This window comes from Stegodyphus dumicola, chromosome 8 (genome assembly GCF_044657685.1).
Source record: "Stegodyphus dumicola isolate Sdum_Otavi_A_Nest chromosome 8, ASM4465768v1".
In the NCBI taxonomy this organism is placed as follows: Eukaryota; Metazoa; Arthropoda; class Arachnida; order Araneae; family Eresidae; genus Stegodyphus; species Stegodyphus dumicola.
The window spans coordinates 41,760,084-41,785,495 of record NC_140775.1 but is presented as its reverse complement, the minus strand read 5'-3'; the positions used below and the strand labels follow the sequence as shown (position 1 = coordinate 41,785,495).

Sequence of the window (25,412 nt, the reverse complement as noted above, 5' to 3'; positions counted from 1 at the left end):
TTATTAGTAAATATTTTTCATATTAATAGATTTATAGGATTATTATAAATGATTCATAATATATTATATGTATTTATTTTTTCTCCACATATATATAAATATTCTATTGTTTAATTTATTTAATATTTAACTAAAAATTAAGATAGAGGCCATACATCTTAACTCATCGAATGGGAATGAACCGGTTGTTTCACTGCAAGATGTGCTTACAAAAACAAAATAGTGTAACGATATGTCTTCTTGCAAATATAATTTTGTCAGTTTCAATTGTTCTTGTGAATAAACTTGTTTATGTTCGAACGAAATTTCCAAATGTTACTCTAACATTTGTTCATTTTTTAGTTACATCTATAGGCATAAAATTATGCGAAAGTTTAAAAATTTTTCAAGTGAAACGTTTGCCAATACTTCAGATTTTACCTCTCGCCTTATCGTTCTGTGGCTTTGTTGTTTTTACAAATTTATCTCTCGGGTTAAATACTGTTGGAACCTATCAGATATTGAAAACATTAACAATGCCTACTATCATGGTCATTCAACAATTTCTATACCATCGAACATTTTCCTGGAAAATCAAATTTACATTGGTATTTCAGTCTTTTTTCCCTCCTTCTTTTTTCTGTTTTTAAGATTAATGAAGACTGGAAGTTCCGAAGTTTCCTAGTTCTGCAGGCAATTTTCATGACATTTACTTTATTAATAATAACATTTCAAGTTAATTTTTATTCCTGTTCACTATCATGATTCTTGCACTAAATGTAAATATTTTTACCCGATATCTTATTTTCAGTAACTGCATTATTTGGCTATAATGAATTTTAATTTTGATTATATATATATATTACTGTTACAATTCTGATTTAGTAGTGTCCACATAAATAATGCCATTGAGTGCAGTTTTGGTTGATACTTTCTGATTATCTCCATCCCCACAAAAAAAATCTTGAACTTGTTCATGAATTGACAAAAAATGTTTGCTTGACTATTCATATGACTCATAAGTCTATCATTTCTTCTATCATTGAGACTCTTGTTGGAGAATGTCAGTGTAGTTTCACGAAAGGAAGATCCACTGTTGATCAAATCTTTACTTTGAGACAAATGTTGGAGAAATGTAAATGGTATGAAATTGGAATCAATCATTTATTTGTCAACTTCAAGGCAGCCTATGATAGCATTCATAAAGCTCAACTACCAGAAGCCCTGTCTGAGTTCAAAGTTTCTAAGTTAATTAAGCTTATGAGGCTCACTCTAACCGAAATCATGTCTGCAGTACGAGTTCAAGAAGAAACATCTACCTTCTTAAAGGTCTACAATGGACTCAGAGAATGGCATTCCTCCTTTTTAATTTAACTCTGAAGAAAGTTATAAGAGATGGTGCTATTAATAGAAGATGTACATTATTTAATAAATCAGTTCATATTTTGGCTTATGCTGATGATGTAGATGTAATTGCAAGATCTATAGCTTTGCTGTGAGAGACCTTTTAGGCAGTACAGAATGCAGCCAGGAAAATAAACCTCAGATTAAATGTGGAAAAAACTAAATTTATGGGCTGTGGTAAAGAAAAAAATCCACCTAATATATTTGAGATTGGCCCATTCAAATTCAAATCTGTGAAAAATTGCAGCTATTTAAGCTCTGAAATTAACTATCAAAATTATATTAATCCTGGAATCTGAAAAAGGATTATTGCTGCAAATCGTTTCTTCTTTGATTTAAGATCTCATCTGAATACCATCTAATAAACAGAAGGACACAAATTCTATTATAATATTAATAAAATCAGTGGCATAGTTAGGGTGGGGAAGGAGGGACAGCTGTCCTTAGGCACAGCAACCAGGAGGTGCCGAATTGATGTTATGAAATTTTAGAATTTAATGTTTTACATTCTTGGTACACAGAAAGGGGCGCAAAATCTTCAGCTGTCTCTGGGCGCTGAAAACCGTAGCTACGCTTCTGGTCTTAACCTATGTTTCAGGGACATTGACTCTGAGGGAAGAAAGAGCCTTGGTGATCTTTGAAATGAAGATTCTAATTAAAAATTTTGGTGCTGTTTTGGAGAATATGGTATAACTCTTCAAAATTTATAAAAATGATAATAATATTAAATCCATAATAAGTAGAATGAGATGGCCAAGTCACCTCCTGAGAATGAATGCGGGGAACGAATCTTACGATCTTTAATGTGACTTCTGTTTGTGGAAGATCAAGAAAACCTAAGAAAAGATGGAAAAACTGCCTAGATGAGGATTTTGCCATTCTAAAAAGTAAGAATTGGAGGTCACTTGCTGGAAGGAGGGTGAAATGGGAAAGGCTTCTGAAGATGACCAGGCACACAAGGTGTTATCATATCATTGCTGTTGCTGCTGATGATGCTATTTTTCAGTAAAATGATGGTTAAATGTAAAGTGAGTAAATCCATGTATATTCAGACAGAATACTCCTATACATGGGTTGGCTCTTGTCACACTTATGCTGAAAATACAACAAAAACCGTAGTTTTAGCGAATGGTTAAAATTGGGATGTGTGGGTAATCAGAAAGTATTTTTTTCTTGTTCATGTATTATAAGTTTATTAAAAACAATGAACTCTGAATTATTTTTGCATAATGAACAGACTCTGCCTTTGCTGGAAATTTCCTGTTCTTTGCTGGAAAAGTTTTAATTTTTCCTGAAGAACCATAAATGAAAAGTGTGTATTAATAATATAAATGAAATTTTTCAGTGCCACAAATGCCTAAATTTTGAGTAATTTTCCTTTTAAAATTAAAGGGAATTTTATGAAGTTTTATGATTAAATTTGAATAAAAGAAAGTAATCAATAGAAAGATCCATATTTCTTTTGACAGCAAAAGATTTAACAGTTAAATTAAGTACTGGCAAAATGCTTATACTATAAAAAGTTTTGGTACTATTCGGTTTTGAGGGCCGTAAAAAAACGTCAAACTATTGTTGATGCCAGTGCTGCCAAAAATAATTGTGGCAACCCTAATGCAAGAAAGGAAGTATAATACTAGTAAATAACTATCTAAGATTGATGTTTTAATTTAGATGAAAGGTTAATTTCATATAATACTTTTTTATTGTTATAAATTATATAAAAAAAGGCTAAGCATGACTGAATGAAGGATAAGAGTAAATAACTATTTAAGATCATTATTATAATTTATATAAAAATTGCTTAACATAACTGAATGGTTGCCTGCATCGCTATTTCTCTACTGAGTTATCACAAAAGCATAATTTCATCTCGTTGGTTGTTCAAACATAATTTTCTATAATGAATGATGCTTTTTCTTTGAAAAAATTCTTGGTAAAGTGCAGAATTGCCCACTTATTTTTTTGCCGCTTTTTAGAAGGGTTTAAAAACAATTGGATTTTTGTTAATTTTCTTTCACTTCTTAAGTGAAAATAGGTCGATGTGTACATAAATAAAGTCAAGGGTGCCATTTTTGTGCAATTCTGTGATTTTTTTTAAAGCGAAAATAGGCCGATGTTTACATGGATACCGAGTATGTGCAGTTCTTAAAAACGCATCAAGCAGTGGGTGATTCTGCACATTACCCAAAATTCTATCGCAGACTTTTCGTCATGGGCAATTCCCAAATTGTTAAATCCATAGGATATCAAAAAAGGATTTAAAAATTAAGCTAGTATTTCAATGGTGTCTTAAGAAATATAAGACTATATAAACTTCTGTTTATGTAGTTCAATTATTATGCAATTTGAAATTGGTGCATACGCTAGATTTGGCGCTTTTGCACATACATTTTTGCTGCAGATTATTCTAAATTAATTAACCAAACCTTCTAAGCAAGTTGAAAATGACAAAAAAAAAATTGGGGGAGAAGGAGAATTTTGAAATTGAATATTCCATTCAATTTTTATGATAGAGTCAAACTTCTTATAATTTTTTTTCATAACGAGTATAAAACTTTTCCTGTCTAGATGTCATGGTACTATTCTGTTATCAGGGCCATGTTCAGAAATGTATGCATTTATATCACGTAAGTACGAACGTATGTGTGTGTATACATATATGCATATACATACAAACACATGATCATACATTCATATATTTTTGAATCTGGTACTGATGTCACAACTAGATATTATAGCAATTCCACACACAAAATTTCAATGTTCTGTGGCTAATTGTTTTTGTGTTATGCAATATACATATGTACGTATGTATAGACATTATGAAAAAAATCTCATTATTGATTGTATATTTAATAAATTATGTATCTTCAACATGAAGGTGTTTTGTTTAGCATGGAACAGAAATTAAGAATCGGGACCTTTCATATACTTCATTATAAAAGATATCTACTGTGTAGCATTAAGCATATACAGCACAAAGTCCGAGATCTGGACATCCAATATCTGGAATGACTTAAAATCCAGACCTCAAAGTCACCAACTTTTTAAAAATTTATTTATTTTTTTATGTGTGTGCTTTACGCATGCACATTTGATTTCCCCCATGCATGTGGAGAGTCCCGATTCTTAATTTCACTTTGGCACTAAATAAAAAACAATGATTTTAGCATAAATTCGTATCATCAGTAATTTGGCTCTGTAGCTGCATATCTGCTTGGCATACATCTCAAACTGATACATTCTACATAGATACATTGTTGATTTTACACCTACTAATATTTTATATCCCTGACACCCAACCTGGCGAATCATCATTTATTATATTATGCTTTCATCACCGCATGTGTATCAACACATGAAAACTCATTTAGCGATGCCTAAACAAATTTTTCTATTAGTAATTGTATAAAAAAAGATTATTACAACCTTTTATGTTGACATTACGCTTGGCAGTGATTAAATTTTTAAGTTTAATGCGCTAAAAGAAATGTTGACAGAAAAAATGTAACAATTTCTTTCCGTATGCTAAAAATAAATTTTGTTAATGATACTCATAGGCAAAAAGATTACATTTAGTGCCATTTAAATTAAGAATAACTGACTTGTTATTCATATAAACCCAGAACCGATGCCAGACCTCGTATGGCTGCACCGAGCGGCAGAATTTAGGGCAGACAAAGGGAGGCACTTAGTAGCAAGAATTTAGCACCCACACAGAGACTGCATTAGGCGGTAAGATTCCTAGCACCGGCCCTCAGTAAGCCTTAAGTATATGTGGAAATTTATTTATTCAGGACTCGGATAAACCTTAAGCAAGGCAAGGAATAGGCCTAAGTATAATAAATAACTAAACTAATACAATTTAGGCTTAATTGTTTCAGTGTGCGATACAGGTAAGATAAAATTTAGTGGAACAACTTGTCTTTAGTCGCCAATCTCATGATACATAGCCAAATATGTATAGCGAACGAACGATAGCCACAAATCTGAAGGTTTTGGATATTACAAACCAAAGGTGAAATTTTCTAATTAATGGATTTTGTAAAGAAATGTGGAGAAGCGGTAATAAATGAAGATGCTATAAAAGAAGTTGGCTAATCTTTGGAATATGGTAACAGGTAGTTTGGCGACATTTTGGTAAGGCGATAAAGGTTACTAGCTAGGGCTTTAGCAGTGTACAAGAGTGTGCGCAATGCCAGTTTTGTGCAATTCTGGAATGTTTTTTCAAGTGAAAATAGGTCGAAGTGTACATGGATACTGTGTATGTGCAATTCTTAAAAACGCGGTAAGCAGTTTGCGATTCTGCACTTTCTCCCAATTTCGCACCTAATTCTCGTCATGATTAAGCACTTTTGTTCCATAAAAGTTTTAGCATGAGCGTAATTCGACTAGCAGATTGTTAGAAGAAAATGTTGAGTTAATAATAAAAAAATAAAAAAAAAAAACATGCATTTATTTTGTGAAAAGAAAATGGTGTCCTCTCCCCCCCCCCCAAAAAAAAAAAAAAAAAAACTAGCAGGATGCTGTAGCAGGGTTGGTCGCCAAATTTTTGCCAAAAAATCGCAAAGTTACGATAATCCAAAAATTAACCAAGAAGTTTCTCGTTGTGATGACAATGCTCTTTAATCATCAATCAATTAATCGATTCCAAAATCTGTAGATTTTTTGTTCTAGATCCCAAAAAATACTGCTACCCATAGTGAAGAAAGTGACAGAGAGGTTATGGAAGTGAAAAAATTCCGATTGACAAGTCAGTCGGAATTCTAAACACAGCAATTACAGGACTTGAACAGTGGAACTTTGTAACTGAACAATCAATTATGCCTGTCTATAGAATTAAAGAGAAAGTATTAGCACAAGAAACAAAGCAACTTAAACAACTTTGAAAGAAATGTTTAATAAAGTAGACAAATAAATATTAAGCTTTTTTTTTTCTAAATTTTGATACCCTTTAAATCATAAATGCTTCATTGTTTCATAAATCATAATTTTGTATTTTTAATTTTATTATTTTTACATTCCATCTTACTAGATTTAAACTGATGATCTAATATCCGGAATCGCGGAAGTTCTGGAGAGTCCGGATCTCGGACTTTGTACTGTATTAAAACAAAACGCTATTTTCAGAATCTGATTCTATCTCCCTATTTTGAAACAAAAATTCTAAAAAAAAAGTTGCTAATGGTCTGGAGGTCTAGCTATTGTTCGTCATGATTTCAGACAGCGCTGTATTTATTTTTGTCATATTCTCTATATTTAAATCTTAAAATCTTTATATTCTAGTGGGTGTTGCATTTATTCAGTTTAACTTTTCTGGGCTTTATATTGAAAGTTCTCTGGATTTCACTCGATATATTTACATTAGAAATGTATATGTTTCATTATTCAAAATGCATTAATTGAATTGTTATTTTACATATATATTTGTACCAGTTACTGATCAGCAAATTTTGGACATGTACAAGTATTTCTTGATCAGTTTGAAATGCCCATAACACTGATCAGAAAATAAAACTATACAAGCAGAGGTGGTTAAACCTTTAAGCAAAATAAGCGCATGATTATTTTGCATCACAGAAGTGACATTAATAATTCAAGTAAAGGAGCCGTTGCAAAATATTGCATTGTCAGTTTTAACATGGAATTGTGCAGTTAAACCAAGAATGAGAGTATGAAAAAAATAGGCATAAATGTATGTGCAAGCATCAAAGTCTTTTAAGTGCTCAGGGCCTCTATTTTTTTTTTTTTTTTTTTAAAGGTTTTAATCCAGTCCTGCATATAAGTCTTGCCTGCACTGGAAATCTTCAGAATGGCTGTTTGTGACTACTGTTTGAATAATAACAGTACAGTCAAAAGTCTTTAATCCGGACCTCAAAGCTACAAAATTTCTGCGCATGCGTCAACGCATAATGCGCATATGCGTTAAAGCATGCGCATAATATGTTGACGCATGCGCGTTTAATGTATAACGGACAGTATAAGCTACGCTAAAATTATCTAATTATCTATTTCAGTTAATGTTTCAGATTGCGTTGTTCCTTAATCTTTTAATTGGATCTGGCTTATTATTTCGCAGACTATTAGAGCAGTTTTATAAAAGTAAGCTTGAACTTTCGATTATGTCAAAAAGAATTTCTGATTCAGGAGCTGCCAAAGGATCTATAAAGCAAAAGCATGTTTAGATGTCCATCAAACAAAAAGTGGAATTGCTGCAAAAAATGGATAAAGGCATATCCTTTGATTCTCTAACCATTCCGAAATCTGTTTATTAATTTCACGCTGCTCTGCAATGGAGGAGGGGACGCAGCACGCAATGAACTGGAAGTTGGATCTTTCAGCACTATCCTTATCTTCAGAGCAGATGTTTTTATTTTATTCGGCTTATAATTCCTTATTAAATGTTGTATTTCATCTCGATGTACTTCGTCTTTGATATGATTTAAATCAAATTCCTCGTCATTATAAATATCATGAATACACATCAAATAGTTTTGCAATTTTCTAATTTCGACTATGCGTAATGTATGCTTTACGCATGCGCACGTTGAAAGAAATGTTTAATAAAGTAAACAAATAAATATTAAGCTTTTTTTTTTTAATTTTGATACCCTTTAGATCATAATTGCTCTTTATTTCATAAATTATGGTTTCATATTTTTAATATAATAATTTCTGCATGCCATCTTACCAGATTTAAACTGATGATCTATAATCCGGAAAAACCGATAATCCGGAATCACCGAAGTCCAGACGAGTCCAGATTAAAGACTTTTGACTGTATTAGGTAGTGAATCCTAGTTTGGCGATAAAGTCTTTCTCATGTAGAGTTAGTAATGGAAAAATACTAAGTTTTTAGTATGTATTTGAAGAAGTGTTAATTTTTTAAGCATTGAAAATAGTTTTTCGTCATAAAATTAAATTCCTGTTTAGTATTTTGTGTATAATTTTAAAGTTTTTGGTTTCATTAACTAATTTTCTTCTCTTTGTAGGTGCCAATATCTGTAGGCGTTTATCTTAATTCTGCTTATGATATCAAATTTAATGCACTCGGTACAGTATTTGCTATTATTGGTGTTATAGTAACATCATTCTATCAGGTGGTATGTATTAATTAATGTAAACTAATTAATTATAGTTCACTTTTACTTGCATTTTTAGGCTACATATTAGTTAAATATAAATTTTGCTACATTTAAATGTAGCCCAATTTAATTTTGTCTTCGTAAGTTCGGTCCAACTTACGAATCCCAGCGAACGGGCTGTCTCCATAGAAGTTTTCATTATTTTTGGTATGTGTAACATGTATACAATATATTGTAAATGCATACGCAAATAAAGCGGGCAGAGCCCGCGAAAAACCGCTGAACACTGTTAGTTCAGTCCAACTTTCGAATCCCGACAAACGGGCTGGCTCCATAGAAGTTTTCGTGATTTTCCGTATGTGTAACGTGTATGCATACGTAAATAAAGCAGGTGCAGCCCACGCAAAACTGTTAAACACTAGTAGTTCGGACCAACTTTTGAATTCCGGCGAGCAGGCTGGCTGCATGTCTGTTTTCGTGATTTTACACATGTGTATTGTGTATGCAGTACCTGCTGGCAGTATATTGTGGATGCAAGCGGGCGGAGCTCGCGCAAAACCACTGAACACTGGTAGTTCGGTCCAACTTACGAGTCTCGGCGAGCAGGCTGGCTATACGGATGTTTTCATGATTTTACGCATGCGTATCATATATGGAGTATCTTCTGGATGAGTACACGAATAAAGCGGGTGGAACCCGCGCAAAACTGCTGAAAACTGATAATTCGGTCCAACTTCCGAATCCCGGGGAACGGGCTGGCTGAATGGGTGTTTTCGTGATTTTCCACATGTGTAAGGTGTATGCAGTACCTTATGGATGCATACAGGAATAAACCAGTTAAAATCGCCGGAAACTGGTAGTTTGGTCCAACTTTCGAATGTAGGCGAAATTTAACATGGGAACTCTTATACACACGAACAATTAAAAGCTGGTGGGCTTGCCCGCTAGTTGATCTTAATTTTTGTAATCCTTAACCGAATAAAATTGAATTACCTTAAAATTTTTTTAAATGTAATTAACGAAAACGTTTCATTTAAATTAAACTGTTCTGAGCTAACTCTTCTGTGAAAAGTATAGCATTTATTTAAGTTCAGAATTCAATGTTGTTTAAAAATGCATTCTTTTCACATACTTAGGACTCTGAAATATTGTAGAAAGAGAAAATATATGCATTTATATGTATATATATGATGTAATTACAAAAGGTTTACATCTGATCATGTCAAAACCCATTGATCTTAATGGTAATTCACTGAATGTTTGATTTCCGCGAAGGGAGCGTCAGTGCTTGAAAGAAGTATATGGGGAAATCCAGTTAGGGCCTCTCCTCTTACTTCCTACCTTCATGGGTAAAACCCTCTGTGAAGAACATAGTTTACGTTATTTTTTTCATCTTGTGAATAAGTCTTCTTCAGCTTCCACAGTTCCATCCATTGACTTTTAACATTAAGGACAAAATAACAAAGAATTAGTACATACTTCTCTTATGTACTTATTCCAATCAAACATTGCATTGTGATTCATTTGAAGAAAGTCTTTAATCCGGACTCATCGGTACTTCGGCGATTCCGGATTATCGGTTTTTCCGGATTATAGATCATCAGTTAAATTTGGTAAGATGGCATGCAGAAATTATAAAATTAAAAATATGAAACCATAATTTATGAAATAAAGAGCCAATGATGATCTAAAGAGTATCAAAATTGACAAAAAAAAAGCTTAATATTTATGTGTTTACTTTATTAAACATTTCTTTCAATGCGCGCATGCGTAAAGCATACATTACGCATAGTCGAAATTAGAAAATTGCAACCAGAAAACTATTTGATGTGTATTCATGATATTTATAATGACGAGGAATTTGATTTAAATCATATCAAAGATGGAGTACATCGAGATGAAATACTACATTTAGTAAAGAATTATAAGCCGAATAAAATAAAAGCATCTGCCCTGAAGATAAGGATAGTGCTGACAGATCAACTTCCAGTTCATTGCGCGCCTCGATGCCCCCCCCACACACACACACACAGAGCAGCGTGAAATTGATAAACAGATTTCGGAATGGTTAGAGAAACAAAAGATATGCCTTTATTCATTTTTTGCAGCAATACCACTTTTTGTTTGATGGACATCGAAACATGCTTTCGCTTTGTAGATCCTTTGGCAGCTCCAGAATCAGAAATTCTTTGACATAATCGAAAGTTCAAGCTTACTTTTATAAAATTGCGCTAACAGTCTGCAAAAAATAATAAGCCGAATGCAATTAGAAAAGGAACAATGCAATCTGCAACATTATCTGAAATTGACAATTATATACTTTTAGCTTAACTTATACCGTCCGTTATACGTTAAACGCACATACGTAAATGTACTATGCGCATGCATAAAGTATTATGCGCATGCGTAAGCACGTCGCAGAAAGTTTGTAGCTTTGAGGTCCGGATTATGGACATCCGGATTAAAGACTTTTGACTGTATTTGTTTTCTTTCTCTTCTGAATTTTGCTGTGCAGCACTCAGGATTATTTGCTAACTTACTAGCATTTCAGTGAATTTGATAGCTTCTGCCATTTGCTTTTGATGGAAGTACTTACTTGCTCTTCATTTACTAGCGACTTTTTTCGGGGATGGGCAAAAAATTAGGTGGAAATTAAATAAGTAAAACCTAATAATCATTGAACAACTTAAAGATTGAAATTGTTGTGGCTATCTTCTTTCACAGCCACAGAGCGCTGTGTTTCCAGCAATATAGTAATGAAATTTCTTTAGGACAGTCTTAGCTTCCTTTTGAAAATCATTCATATTAAGTTCAATATTTTTTAAACTGCATTAACAGTTCATTGTTGTTATCTTTTGCATGACTGCTGATAGAACAGAAGCATCAAGTTATATTCCACATAATTATTTAAAGCAATTGCCATTTTTTGTCAATGCTTTCATGAACAAATTCATGATACCCACTTTATGTGAAACAGTGATAAAAGTGTTTCTGATAATAAGCATAATATTTTTGATGCCAAGTTCCATATTTATTTATTTATTTATTTATTTATTTTAGGGTAGTGTTTTTGCTATGCACATACGTAAATCATGAAAACTGTCTGTGTATAATATATTAAGGTCTGCAAAAATCATTCATTCATGGTGATTTGATTTTATATGCTTGAAAATTGATTTCAAACTTTTCTAATTTTCTTAGTGATTTGAAAAATGACCTGCCAGTTCAAAGGCATTCTCCTAATATGTGAACAGTTATCTTTATTATTTAAAATTATCTTTCAGTCAATGAAATGTTTAAAAATTTATAGTTTATCTATGCACTTTCTCTGTTAAAATTATGTTATTTCAAATTGGATATTGTAATTACAAGAAGAAAATATGAATATACCTAGTATGTTATAACAAATCGTGTGTTATTAACTGTATGAGAATTTTTGCTAATTCATTTCAGTAACATTTACAGATTTCAGTCAAAAAGACTCAGAACAGAAAGTTTCAAATGGTTATTGCAAGCAACTTAATTGGTATATATTTGCCTGTAATATATCAGATTAAACTATAATTATCCAAGTCTCTTGTTACATGTTAGAGACGCCCTTGAAATCTTTTTATCATTCAATACACATCTAATTTACAATCTCTTTCGATCCACATGAGTGAAGCATATTGGATGTGATTGAGACAATAATATTGATAATGCTGATTTTGAGTTCGTCGTGGTTGGTGATGATGAAAGTATAAAAACATCGTTAACATACCCCTGCAACCCCTTAAAAACATTTGTGATGCTGTAACAAATCTGAAGTCCAAACGAGCAATTTTTTCTGATTTGGACTAGAGTTGGGTGTGTCTTGTGACTAAGGAATCTAGCAGAGAGCATCTGCAAAAATTTTGGGTAGTCCAAGTTTTATTTAATTTATCACAGGTAAGTATAAGTTGATAACATTGTTTGCTGCGATTATTTATAATGGTATATTATTTCACATATTGGATATAACTCATATATGTAATTTTTTCAGTGGGTTGGAGAGAAACAGAAGGAATTTCAAGTTAATTCTATGCAACTTCTTTATTATCAAGCTCCTCTCTCTGCTATGCTTTTATTTCTGTGCCTTCCCCTTATTGAACCTCCCTGGAAATCAGATGGTTTATTTCACAAAGAATGGTCATTGGTAGATTTGGTAAGTTTTTTTAATATATATAAATAGAAATTTTCTTTAGTATAGCTTCTCTTTTCTATTTTAAACTTCTTTTTGCATTTGCAGAAAGCAGATTCATGGCTCTTTTTTTTTTTTTTTTTTTTTCCCTCCAGTTATATAGATTCTTAACCTTATTTATAACCAGTCATACTTATCTTCGAAAATCACAGTATAAAACTCATTTCATGATTCATATTTAAGGGATCACTAAATTTTTGCTAAAGTTCTTTAAAAAATCTGTTATTGTAAATCTAATCTAAAATATTATCAATATTAATTTGTAATCATAAAATAGTTTGTACGTATGCATGTATTTCTATACGTCATGTTCTATATGTATGTTCTATATGTCAGGTATGGTCAAACCACAATGGTCAAACTGCAATTTGCAAACCACATGCAGCTCGCAAACCACATGCGGATCTTAGGCCCCTTAATTGTGGTTCGCGAATCACTTGAAGCTCTTTTATCCCTTAAGTGTGACTCGCATGCAACAAATAATCATTTCATTTTTTAAATTAGTTTATGTGTGTAATAATTTATGTGTCCATTTCAAATTGTCCACCATGCACTGTTTATCAGAAGGGCAAATAAAATAATAAGTAATTCGATTTGTGCAAATTCTCATGATCATACTAATTTTGATCAGGTAATGTATGTCCATAATAACAGCATAAAAGACAAATGCAAAGATTATTTAGAAAATAATGCAGTGCATTTTTTTTTTCCTCAGATGTTGTTTTACCCTGAAGTACCATTCATTGCTGCATTAAAAACGTTATGAATTATTTCTGTAACTAAAAAAACTTGTGTTTTCTTGACGATATTTATAATTTTATTAAGAATTATCTCTGAGTAATTTTTTAGAAATTTTTTATGGAATAATAATCATGTACTATTTCAGGCATTAATCTTACTATCTGGGATTATAGCATTTTCTGTCAATTTGTCAATATACTGGATTATTGGTAATACATCTGCTGTAACGTATCCTTTTTACTAGTTAGTTTGGATTATTTAAGTGTCCATTTCATATATTTTATTGGTATTTAACATACTTTCCTGTCAACCATAAAAGTTGGTGGGAGATGACAAAATGTTGCCAGTCATTCCAGCGGAAGTTTGAAGAAAGAAATGTATATTTATTTAGTCAGATAATCAGCAGATACAAGTTAAAGATATAACAAATGAAAACACTTTAAACAAATACAACCTTAAACTTCATTCATTTGGTTGCCACAGTTTTTCCTATTGTACCATCATTATCCAATTTAAAATAAAATCCCATAGCTTTTATTTATTTATTTTTTAAGCTAGGTTCCTTTAACTTTGAAAATATCCCTCTACATGCCGTTTTGTGGAAAGCATAGCCCAAATTTTAATAATTTTTTTAAAAGCAGGGGGGAAAACAGAAAAACAACAGTTAACTTATATCTTTGCTTATAAAAATTCAAGTGGCTTTTTGGGATTCACCAGGGTTACATAAACACAAAATAAGACATTTATAAGTGTCTTGTGATATTATGCTTATACATTATTTGTGTTAACCATCTGACTGCTCAATTTGTGGACTGAAATCATTTCAAAAATTGTGTATCCCTCCCATATTTTAAATCTATCATGAGAAACTAAACCATCAAACCAATTTCAGATGTCATAACAAAAAAAAAAAAAAAAAACAATTGAATTACAGTTAATTTCTGTTTATTACATAATATAGAAATGTAAAATGTATAAAACTTAAGAAAGTATAATGCACTGAGGAAAAAATATCTTAGAAATGTAGTTTAGTATGATAGAGTTTGAAACAGGGTTCAAGGCAAAGTCCAACTTCACAGTCTTTGCACCAAATTTGTGTTTCTGTGCGTTTTTTTTTTTTTTTTTTTCCCCATTTGCATCTTTTTTTCATCAATTGCTGAGCGTTTTCTAGCAGCCATTTCTGATTAGAAAAAGGTAGCCAACCTAGTGAAGTTAGAGAGGCAAATACCAAGTACATCTGTTATTTCATCTATCATTGGTACCTGTTTCATCTTCACAGTCACTGTTACTCTAATCCGTAAATAGATAATCATCTTCTATTCTATCTAGATTGTTAGATATACTGCATTTTGTAAATGACTTCACCTGTTTCAAACTCTATCATTGAATTATGTCGGGTTTAATTTCATTCTACTCTTTTATTATCCACTCATACACTATTTCTAAACTGTCATGATGCATTTGGCTTTCTTTTGTAAATATTATTTCACCTAACATCCACGTATTCACAGCTGTAGCTAGGGTTTTTAGCACCTGGGGACAACTGAAGATGTTGCACCCCCCTCTTGTTTAGCAAGAGTGAAAAACATTCCATTCTAAAAATTCTTAACATTAATTTAGGCAGCAACTAGAAGCTGCACCAGGAAACAAATGTCCCCCTTACCCGCTCTACACATCTACACATATTCTACTGTCATTTTTTATTTTCTTTGAACGGTTTATTGATACACACATCTAAAATCTGAACTAATGGCATTAATTGGCCTGGAATAACAGCCATGTCTGTATTACACTCTTTCAATAATTTCTTCCTATTATCTGCTAGATGAGATCCGAACATGTCCCATACTAAAAGACCTTCTGGATTCTTTAAGGCAAAAAGACGCTTTTGCCAAATATTTCTTATTCACAATTTCACACTGTTTTCGTCCATCCATGCTTTCTCCTGAACATGAATGAAAACACCATCTGGGAAATTATACTTTGGCATCATATTTCTTTTAAAAATAACGATGGGTTTTGAACCTTCTGCTAAGCAGAAAAGCACTATGGTGGAGTGAGATCTTTTGTGGCCTGTTGTTTTTATGTGAACCGATTTAGTTTCTTTCACATCAATAGTTTTAGTTCCTATCGTATCAAACATCACTGCAGTTTCATTCATATTTCCAATATGTGACTATAAATACTTTTTTTTGTCTTCATAGGTCAATAACATGCTTCTGGAAACTAATCAGTTTGTTATCAAAATCTTTCGGAAGCCTTTGCAGAACTTTTATTTTTCTCATAGAACTAAGTTCTTCCATGTCATAAATCTGTTACACCAACTCAGAGTTGCTTTAAAGTTTCACTTTCATGTGTATTCCTTTTGGCCCACTTTAAGGCAAATAAATGTATACTGTTCCTTGTTACATATAATCCATTCTGGTGCTTTTCTAGGACCCACTTCGTAACACTTTTTTGTAGAAAAGGCCATTTTGTTATTACTTCTTTACGCAAAGCACATTTATTCTTTGGCAAATTAATTATTATTCCACTCATGTGTGGAGCTTTCACCAACACCCAAACATCTTTGCTGCAGCACAATTTCCATTTTCTTTCACAAAATGAATGGCTTTGTATTTGAAACAAGCACTGTGTTTGTTTCTTTTTTCCAGAGCCATGTTTATTACTAAAAGGGACACTAGATCAACTGTACTTCAACTAAAATAAATGCGATTTACTAAAGCCTTTGATTTTCACTTCAAAATCATGGCTTTGAATGACTACAGAAAGAAAAAACATCTAACTCCTAATTCCACAAATTCATTCATGTTGAAAGTGCATTCTTACTCCAAATTATATTCCACCTTTTTTTGGAAACCCTGCAATAGCATTCTTTTGGACCTTTGCCATTGTATACAATTGTACTCTTTGCAGAAATATCTATTCTCTCAAACATTTAACCCACTCACATATTGTTCCCCTTATCGCTTGTCAATTTAGTATACCATTGTTCGAAAGGCTAGGACGAAACCTTCGAATAAGTGACATAAATAATAAAAGCATTGCACGTGTATCTTTTAGCTTTCTTCATGAAGAATTGGCTGCACATTATACAGTGAATATACCTAAAATTTAAAAAATATAGCTTGAAATTAAAGATGCATATTATAACCGGGAAAATATATGCTCAAGCTACCGTATGGTGACAGCTTTTTGGTGCTGAAAGCAAAAAGTAATAAATAATGGTTCACTATATTGGCATCAGAGATATAAATTATTCGATGTTAATTAATGACATTTCGGTTTGAGATGTATGGCAAGCAAAAAGGGCAGGACAAATTATTGATCATATAGGCTAATAAATGATTGTTTCTTCAATATGGTGGTATTTTGTCCAATGCTGAGGAATTCAGGTGAAGACTCATTCCTAGATTTTGACTTTTAAAGGTTAAGCATATGATGACATCCTTAAATCTTTATGACAAAATAACTGGAATTAGCATAAAGCATAGTTTTTATTTGATCTATCGAGATTAAAGTTGGAGCAAATCGGCAAAATTTTCACATTTATAATATTTGATATGATGCCTCAAAACCTAAAAATATAGTTCCAAATTTTCATAACACTAGAACATTTTCTTTTAATAGTTGGTGATACTAAAAGAAGCTACATAGACCTGTGTTTCAGATTAACTTTTTTAAGAGAAAATTTTTTTTTGTTCCCAAAGTGCGTCAAACCCACTGACTAACAACTCATTTCTAGTCGTTAAAAGAGAATAACTTGCTAATTGGTATAAGAAGTGCTAGTACAGTAGCAGTAAATTTCATTTTAATTAATCTTGAAAGCAAAATAAAAAGAACAAAAGTCTTCAGATAAGGGAAAAAAAAAAAAAAAGCATTCAAGGCTAAAAAAACAGGCTATTAGTTGATAAAGAATGAGTTAGTGATTCACCAGTTGGAAGTGTCAAATTACTATGGAACTTTAAGTTCTGTAATTCTTTTAATTATGGGATGGAAAATATGAGGTACAATTCATTTCCATCAATCAAGTGATTTTTTGGGGGGGAAAAACATTTTTACATAGTATTTTGTGTAGACATAATAATGAATTTCACCCTCTTATTTTAGACAAAAATAATTTCACTTTCGAAATACCAAAGAAATAATATATAGATCATGTGTTGCATAAAATTCATTTTCTAAAATAGTTATTAATAGTAGTATAATGTTAGAAATTCTATCTTACATATACTGAGATATGTGAAATGCTTAGCTCATATAAAGAAAGTCAAAATGTTTATTGAAATCTTTGTTAATCATTGTCATTATTACTACATTCTAAGCAGATAATTGTCTTAAATTTTTCTTGACATTGTTTTAGATATAATGTTGTCGGACAAATGAAATTTTGCTTAACATTGATTGGAGGGTACTTGTTTTTCACTGAACCAATCTTGCCTATTCAGTTTTTTGGCATATTAACTACTATGTTTGGTGTGTCACTGTATGCTTATTTTAAGGTATGTAGTCACATAAAAAAATGTTGTTAAAATATTCTTTACTTTATAATGAAATGTACAAGCTAATTTTTTATAGTTTATATAATAATTTTATACTAACAAAAAATATTTTTAGATTTCTAAAAAGCATAGCAGCAAACTATGTTTATAAATATAGTTTATTGCATTTACGCCATTCAAATTAAATAAATGGTGTGAAGAGTGTACAGAAAATTTATCTTATAAATGAATCATTTTAAGCATTATATGCAATGTGTATCTTTCACTGTAGTTTTTGCATAACAATATATATACTTTCTCACAATCAAAAGATGTGAATACTGTTATAACTAATTTCAGATACCTGTCTGTAATATGAAATTCTGTTGATCTGATCAACAATCTACCTGTGAAATATTCTTCCAAGTTCATGTAACACTGTCCCGATTTTCTCAACCAAAAAAAAAAAAAAAGAAAAGAAAAGAAAGAGGCTAAGTTCTACTTTTATGCACATGTTTTAAAATCAGTTTTTCAAAATGCATAATTTTACTGTTTCTTGAAAGAAAATATTTTCTACAAACAAAAAGTTCATAGGTTATGATATGCATACTTTTAAAAATTACTTTCCCATGATATTTAAGAAAATATTCTGCTGTTTGGAGTTTAGCCTCTGAATAGAGAGCTTTCTCTGTTTGCATTGTGATTTTTCTAATGGAAGTTTTAAATTACATTTGCTCTGTGAATATTCTATCAAAACTGCAAATAATTTTCAAGATATAATCAATTTTTTTTTGTCTTCTCAAAGTGTTAATATTTTGTCATAACACTTTTATAGACACAGTAGCACTTTTAATTAGAAAAACTCAACTGAATTTGTGTGCAAATTCATGATTTCTTTTGTGCAGAATTTAAAAATTTTCATATTATCCCTTTCAAAAAAAGAGGGACAGGCAAAATATCTTAAAATTGTGTCTTATATTCAAATTAGTAAACTTATGTTCTTTGTGAAAGCTACTTAATACGTGTTATTTTCTAATATAATAATTATATTCATTTTAAAGAGAAAGTATTAGCACAAAAATGAAGCAACTTAAACAACTTACATTGAAAGAAATGCTTAATAAGGTAAACAAATAAATATTAAGCTTTTTCTTTGTAAATTTTGATATCCTTTAGATCATAAATACTTCATTGTTTCATAAATCACGATTTCGTATTTTTTAATTTTATAATTTCTACATGCCATTTTACTAGATTTAAATTGATGATCTAATATCTGAAATCGCTGAAAACCCGACGAGTCCGAATTTTGGACTTTGTACTGTATTTCTCTTCGAAAAGTGCAAAAACATATCGTTAAATCCACAGCTTGTTTACACATGACATTTTGAAAGTAATATATATTGAAAAGTAGTATATGATATTTCTCATTTCAAATAATAAGCTGTTGCCAAACATTTTTATTTCAAAACATTTGCTTTCTTTTTAACTCTTTATCAAAATGTTTCTAAATATTTGTAAACACCCTTTGTATGGGTGATTTGAGGCCTAAGGAGTAACAGAGACAACACTAAGAACAGGCAAGATTTAAGTAACAGGAAAGTAGGAATGTAAAAGTAGGAATTATATTATGAAATATAATAATGCTAATATTATTATATATTATTAGAATGTAAATTTTTTTAAAAAAGATATAATATTGTGCAGAAATATTTTTAACGCCTCTGAGAGCGTATTTCACGCATTGAAAATCGGAAATACGCTTTAAAAAATTAGCCAGGTGTATTTTCACCTATTGAATTTTTAACAAAGGTTTAGCTTAAAAAGTGCATAGCGCCCCACCGAAATCAACAAATAGTATTTTTTTCTACTCAAAACACCACCGAGACATTTTCGCCTGACTTCTCCGCGACAAAGAATATAGTCGTTGCACTGCGTGGCGCTGTGCTGACTCGGTGATCACGGCCAGAGGGCAGAAGAAAGAAGCTGACTTATGAAATTGAAGTTTCATTGTATATTTACAAGCACTGATTTTATCATGCATTCCATGTTACTGGGTGGTCGTTCGAATAGTAGGATTGGTTATCAACAAATGTAGATTCTTTGCCACGTTGCCATTCCCAAACCACGTGGCAAAGAATCTCTAAGGAGATTCTTTGACATTTGGTTTGGGAGTTCAGTGAAATTTCACATTACGAGCTGGAATAATTTTTTCTAGCATGATTTCTAGTATGCCTTTAAATTTTTTTTTTATGCTTATAGTTTTTACATTTTTAATTCTTTCATTATTCTGCGCTAGTCAGGAAAAAGTTGAAATTTTAACGAGAACTATCAGTACAAAAATAAAATTCCAATCTCATTTTTTAAAAAAATCATGATCTTCACTAGTCTTACAGTGCAAATCTGGATGTTTTATTGCTATCTTTTCATTAAAAAATACCCAATTTGGAGTTTCAGGAGCCGAGAGGGAATCGAAAGGAGGATGTACTGCTGACTAACCTACGAATTGATCACTGCAGGCTGACACATCAGTATCTCTTGAGAAGAGATAATGAGCCTATTTGTGGCACTTGCAACATTCCCATTTCAGTCAATCACATTTTAACCCGCTCTCCTACTTTTAGTCAAAAATGTGATTATCATTTTAACTCAACAAATGTTAACTTAACAGACCTCATTGGAAGAAACCCTCACATCAACCTCATAAGATTTTTAAAAGACATCTCTTTTTACCATATGATTTGAAGTTATTTTCCTTTTATCCTGCTCTACCTGTTGCTAGAGCATTTCTCAAAGTCATTTTCTCCATGCCTTCATCAGCATTTCAGGTTCATTCATCAATTCATTTGATACAGCTTCTTTGTGCATTTTATTCACCATTTGTCTGGTGCATAATAACCCTTGAGGTTTTGTGCCATTAAAAATCAACCAACCAACCAGACTATTCAGAGAATTTTGAAGTGACCTGAAGAGAAGGAAATTTGGGTGAGCAAGGTCTGGTGAAGTTTGAGGTGACACAAAACATCACAGTAAGTCTTTGTTTGACATAATGAGTAAGTCTTTGTTTGACATTCACCGAAATGCAGGGCCGAACATTGTCATAATGGAAGACAGCACCTCAATGATTGGTCTTTTGAGTTCTTTTGAATTCTGAGTGCTTTGCTTCAACTTCTGGTCTTAAAATTGCCATTTAAGAACAGTATTTGTCTGATATGGTGGCAGTAATTCATAGTATACAGTTCCTTTGTAATCCCACCATACACAAAGCATTACTTTTTGGAAATGCAGCTTACCCTACATCATAGCAGTTTACATACCTAGTTTTCTGCAAACAATCATAAACTGTACTTTTTGGAATATTTAATCTTAGTTTCTGAACTGTATAACTGCAATCTTCAGCAACAGTATTTTTTTTTTTTTTTTTTTTTTTTTTAAATAAGTTTTTGCATACAGAGGATACTGTCCAGAGTAAGCATAATGTTCGAAGCTGAAATTTTCGTCTTTAAACTTCTCAAACTACCTTTGAAATGTGTCATCATAAACAGCACTTTGTCCATATACAGCACATATTTTGAGAATGTTTGACAAGCATTTTTTTCCTTTTTAATAAACAAGCATAACCTGACAAAAATGAAATTTTGGGTTCTGTATTCTTAACACTGCACTGAAACAAAAGTTATTCCACAGCACGTGCTGGAATTACACAATGGGAGCAGAAAAGGGCATACTAAACATTCACCTAAATTAAGGTCACTCCATATCAGTAGTAATTAGAAGAAAACTGAAGAACTTTCCAGATGATGATTTAGAGGCTGTTTATACATCTTTAGAATGATTTTCGAATAAAAATTTTGGGGAACAGCTTATTATTTGAAATAAGTTATTCTGCTACTTTTAAATTTATTCTTCTTTCAAAATATTGCATGTAACCAATTTTAAAATTAAAAAACATTGTAAAATGCATGGTATTAAAATTTCTAAGTGGAAAAAAAAGTTATTAATAAGTTAAAAACTGTCAGTCATTACTTCAACATGGAAAGAAGATTCAAAAAAAAAAAAAAACTGGTACATACTGTTTCTAAAATTAAATCGTTGGTAGCAAGAAAAAAATCCATCGATGAAAGGATGAATTGCAGAGTCTGTAAATAAATCTACAGCAACAATAAATAAATAAAGATTTACAACTTAAAAAAGGTAAATAGCTCAACACAGAACAATTTCCAGAATCCCGTATAAAAACTATTTAGCAGGAGAAAAATGGAAAATACATTATGATAAAGCATGGGTTTACCTCAATGATGATTGCAACAAAAACAGGTCTATTTACTATCAAAGATGAAGAGAAAAAATTCTTATGTGTACACCACATGAGTTCACTGTATGGAATATTAAATTATATGCACTTTTTCCTGCATTTTATTTAAATGTATTTCCTGAAATTTCATTAAACTTATATTTCTCTTTTAATTAATTCAGTTCTCACTTCGCAGCAAGGCAAAAATGCATAAAAATCAAAATATCTTCATTAAAAATTGAAAGATATAGAGAGACATAAAGCACTGAATACAGTAAAAATTTTTTTTTTTTTTTTTCCAATTAAAATTACAGTTTCTATGCAAAAACAAGCAATTTGGCCATCAGGTAAGAAGGCAGATTTTTCGGTGCACAAAACTAAGTTTCGTTTTGGTCCCACTCAGCAAAACGACACTGAAGGTGCAGAAACTGACTTAATTTACTTTTCTGCTAAGTTTCAAATCTAAACAAAAATGGCTGCTATGGTAAAATAAATTAGGCTTAGCCGCACATAAACATTTTTTGAATTGTGATAATTCTACAATTATTGCGTGCAGATTAGCTAAAGGCATAAAAATCTTAACCGGAAGATAAGAACATAATTCAATGATTTTTGAAGCAAAAAATGCACAAATTACCAACATATAAGAATAAAAAAAAAAAAAAAAGAGCTCAATAAACCAAGTAACAGAGTGGGTATATATATATATATATATATATATATATGTCATATCTTATGATAGCTACTTTAAAAAATAATTGGCGATCTCAAAATTAACATTCTAGATTTGATTATTTCTATTATAATAAATTCATCTCTTCTCCCAAATTCGAGATTTTTCTGTTATGAAACACTACAGATAAGGGCAACCAAAACTAATATTAACCAATCATAACTTGTCTCTATAATCACATTTACTCTGGTATAAATACCTCTGACAGCTAATTACGTTATTCTTTTCCTAGCTACTGTAACTGCTAAAATATCCCCGTTGCTGTGCTTCTCCGTCTAAAATGCTGCGTCATTATTTTAAGAACCCAATATATTTCATTATGATTGAAATAGAACCTCAGATTAGAAATGTCTCAGGTTTCATTATGATTGGATAAAATATCTACTGAGATGATTTTATATGCATGGAAATAAAGGCTGGAATTTCGTTAAGTTCATGTTTTATTATCTTCATCTGTAAGCCTTCACCCTCAGCCACGACAACTGCAAGCTGATTCCTCCTCTGTGCTTTCGGAATTATTATATTATATATATATACCTACACTTTTGGTGTGGCCAACTGCAATCAAAAAGGGAGGTGCACAACTACATTTTATAGCAGTCCTATATAGAAAATTTCAATGTTCTGAGGCTACTTGATTTTGACTTATGCGAGATACATACATACCTACGTACATACAGACGTCACAAACAACTCTCTTCTGATTCTATTTTAAATCTGTTCGACAACTCGTTTTGGGAAAAAAAGGCCTTTATTCTGTCCTTACATAGGTATGTCATGCAAAAACGTCATTAAATTGTATTCGATAATGGTCAAAATGGATATTTTCGTTGAAATATGAAAGCTGGAAGTTTTCGTGATTACAATGCTTCCTTTACTTCATACAAGGAAGTCAAAATGAGAAAACCTGGTTCCATCAGTTCACAATGATGGGTTTATGATTGTCACAAGATACTTTTGCAATAGGAAATAAAAATTAAGAAGAATGAAAATAATGTTAAAATCAACTCAATGTACTATCAAGAGAAAGTTTTATGCCTGATATTAATGAAAGATATTCCATTTCCTAATCACATTCACTGTTTTAAACTTCATCAAAACAAAATAACTAGCCATACTTCGAAAAGTACCTCTGCATTCCTTGAAAAAAAATGACTGACACAGGTATTACATCTATACCTTTTCAAGGTATCCTTGCAAGTCCCCTGACATTTCATCTGTGACCTATTGTACATTTGGTCTCTTGAAAAAAGCTCTGTTTAAGCACAAAGCCATCATGACTGATGAACTCTGGAAAGTAGTGGAAGTGGAATGGTAATGAATACCCCTGAAAATTTTAGGTAATGCCCTTCTGCTATGAAAATCACATTGCTGACTTATAATTCAGAAAAAATGCTATCAGATCAAATATGAAAGAAATACTTTTTACATTATAAATGTCAATTAAACGACTCCAAAAAATATGTAAATGTGTGATGTCGTTCTAACACATTTACACTTAAAAAAATGTTTCCACATTTTAAGATCTGTAACTCTGTAACTATTTCCCTCTGCAATCAGTAAAAATTTCTTTTTTTTTTAATTAATATTTTTATAGATTTAAATTTGGTATATTTTTAAGATTTGTTCATAAGTCATGTCAATATTATTAATATTTTTATGATTTGAGTAGTTTCTAACAAATAAGGACTGCTGTATATTTAATTTTGTTTATTTATTTGTATTTCTAGACTCAAGATCAAAAATTATACACTGCACTACCATATACACATAAGTGAAACTGCATATGCCAAAGAAATTGAAAATATTTTTGTATATTTTATACTAGTCTTCATGTTTCTACCAATTTAAAATTGGTACTTTTGTACTCACCGATTTTACAATAAAATTTATATTATATTTTTGTATTAATTTTAATAAACCGCTTTGATATAGAAGATTTTGTTATTGTATTATGTATTTATTATTTCTTTCAATTACCTTTGTTACCTGAAAAAAATCGTAATTCACTGATTAAAGAACTGGCCAGCTGTATGAAGTTTTCGTTATTTTTTGTCATGGGTAATGAAAATACAGGCTACTTTCTCTTATGAAAATACAGGCTACTTTCTCCATGAAAACATCTACATGGTCAGATAACTCGAACATGCTTTGATAATCAGATAAAAGTAATCCTGCAGTTTTAATATCTGTTGTGTAGCACTTTTTTTCACTTAATAATTTTGTTGCATAGAGAAACTAAGTTTCCCTTTAGATTATAAATATAACAGAATCCTGTCAGTAACTTTTTGCAAGACCAGTTTAGGAACTTCTTAAGTGGAAGGCATAGTAACAAAAAAGCGTATTTAGAATAGAAATAATTAGTGAAGAATTTAAAAATAACTAAGAGCATATAACTTCAAAAGATGTAAAAATACAATTATTATAATGAATTGTAATAATTTTAATATTAAGTAAGTTTATGTTTTCGATTTTG

The 25,412-nt window shown here is 31.2% G+C and overlaps 1 protein-coding gene across 4 annotated transcripts; it reads left to right on the top strand.

Annotated features, from left to right (window-relative positions):
• Positions 1-152: 152 nt before the first annotated feature.
• LOC118180109 (solute carrier family 35 member E3-like) lies at positions 153-24,873 on the top strand. Of its 4 annotated transcripts, none has more exons than XM_085821775.1 (6): positions 153-224; positions 8,376-8,486; positions 12,490-12,651; positions 13,574-13,656; positions 17,792-17,930; positions 24,667-24,873. In XM_085821775.1, the coding sequence occupies exons 1-6, from the start codon at positions 171-173 to the stop codon at positions 24,712-24,714; spliced, it is 597 nt and encodes a 198-aa protein (XP_085677901.1). In that variant the 5' UTR covers positions 153-170; the 3' UTR covers positions 24,715-24,873. The 4 variants fall into 4 exon arrangements, with proteins under 4 accessions (XP_085677901.1, XP_085677899.1, XP_085677900.1 ...); XM_085821773.1 differs by having other exon boundaries at positions 163-587; XM_085821776.1 differs by lacking the exon at positions 153-224 and adding an exon at positions 622-758.
• The last annotated feature ends 539 nt before the right edge of the window (positions 24,874-25,412 follow it).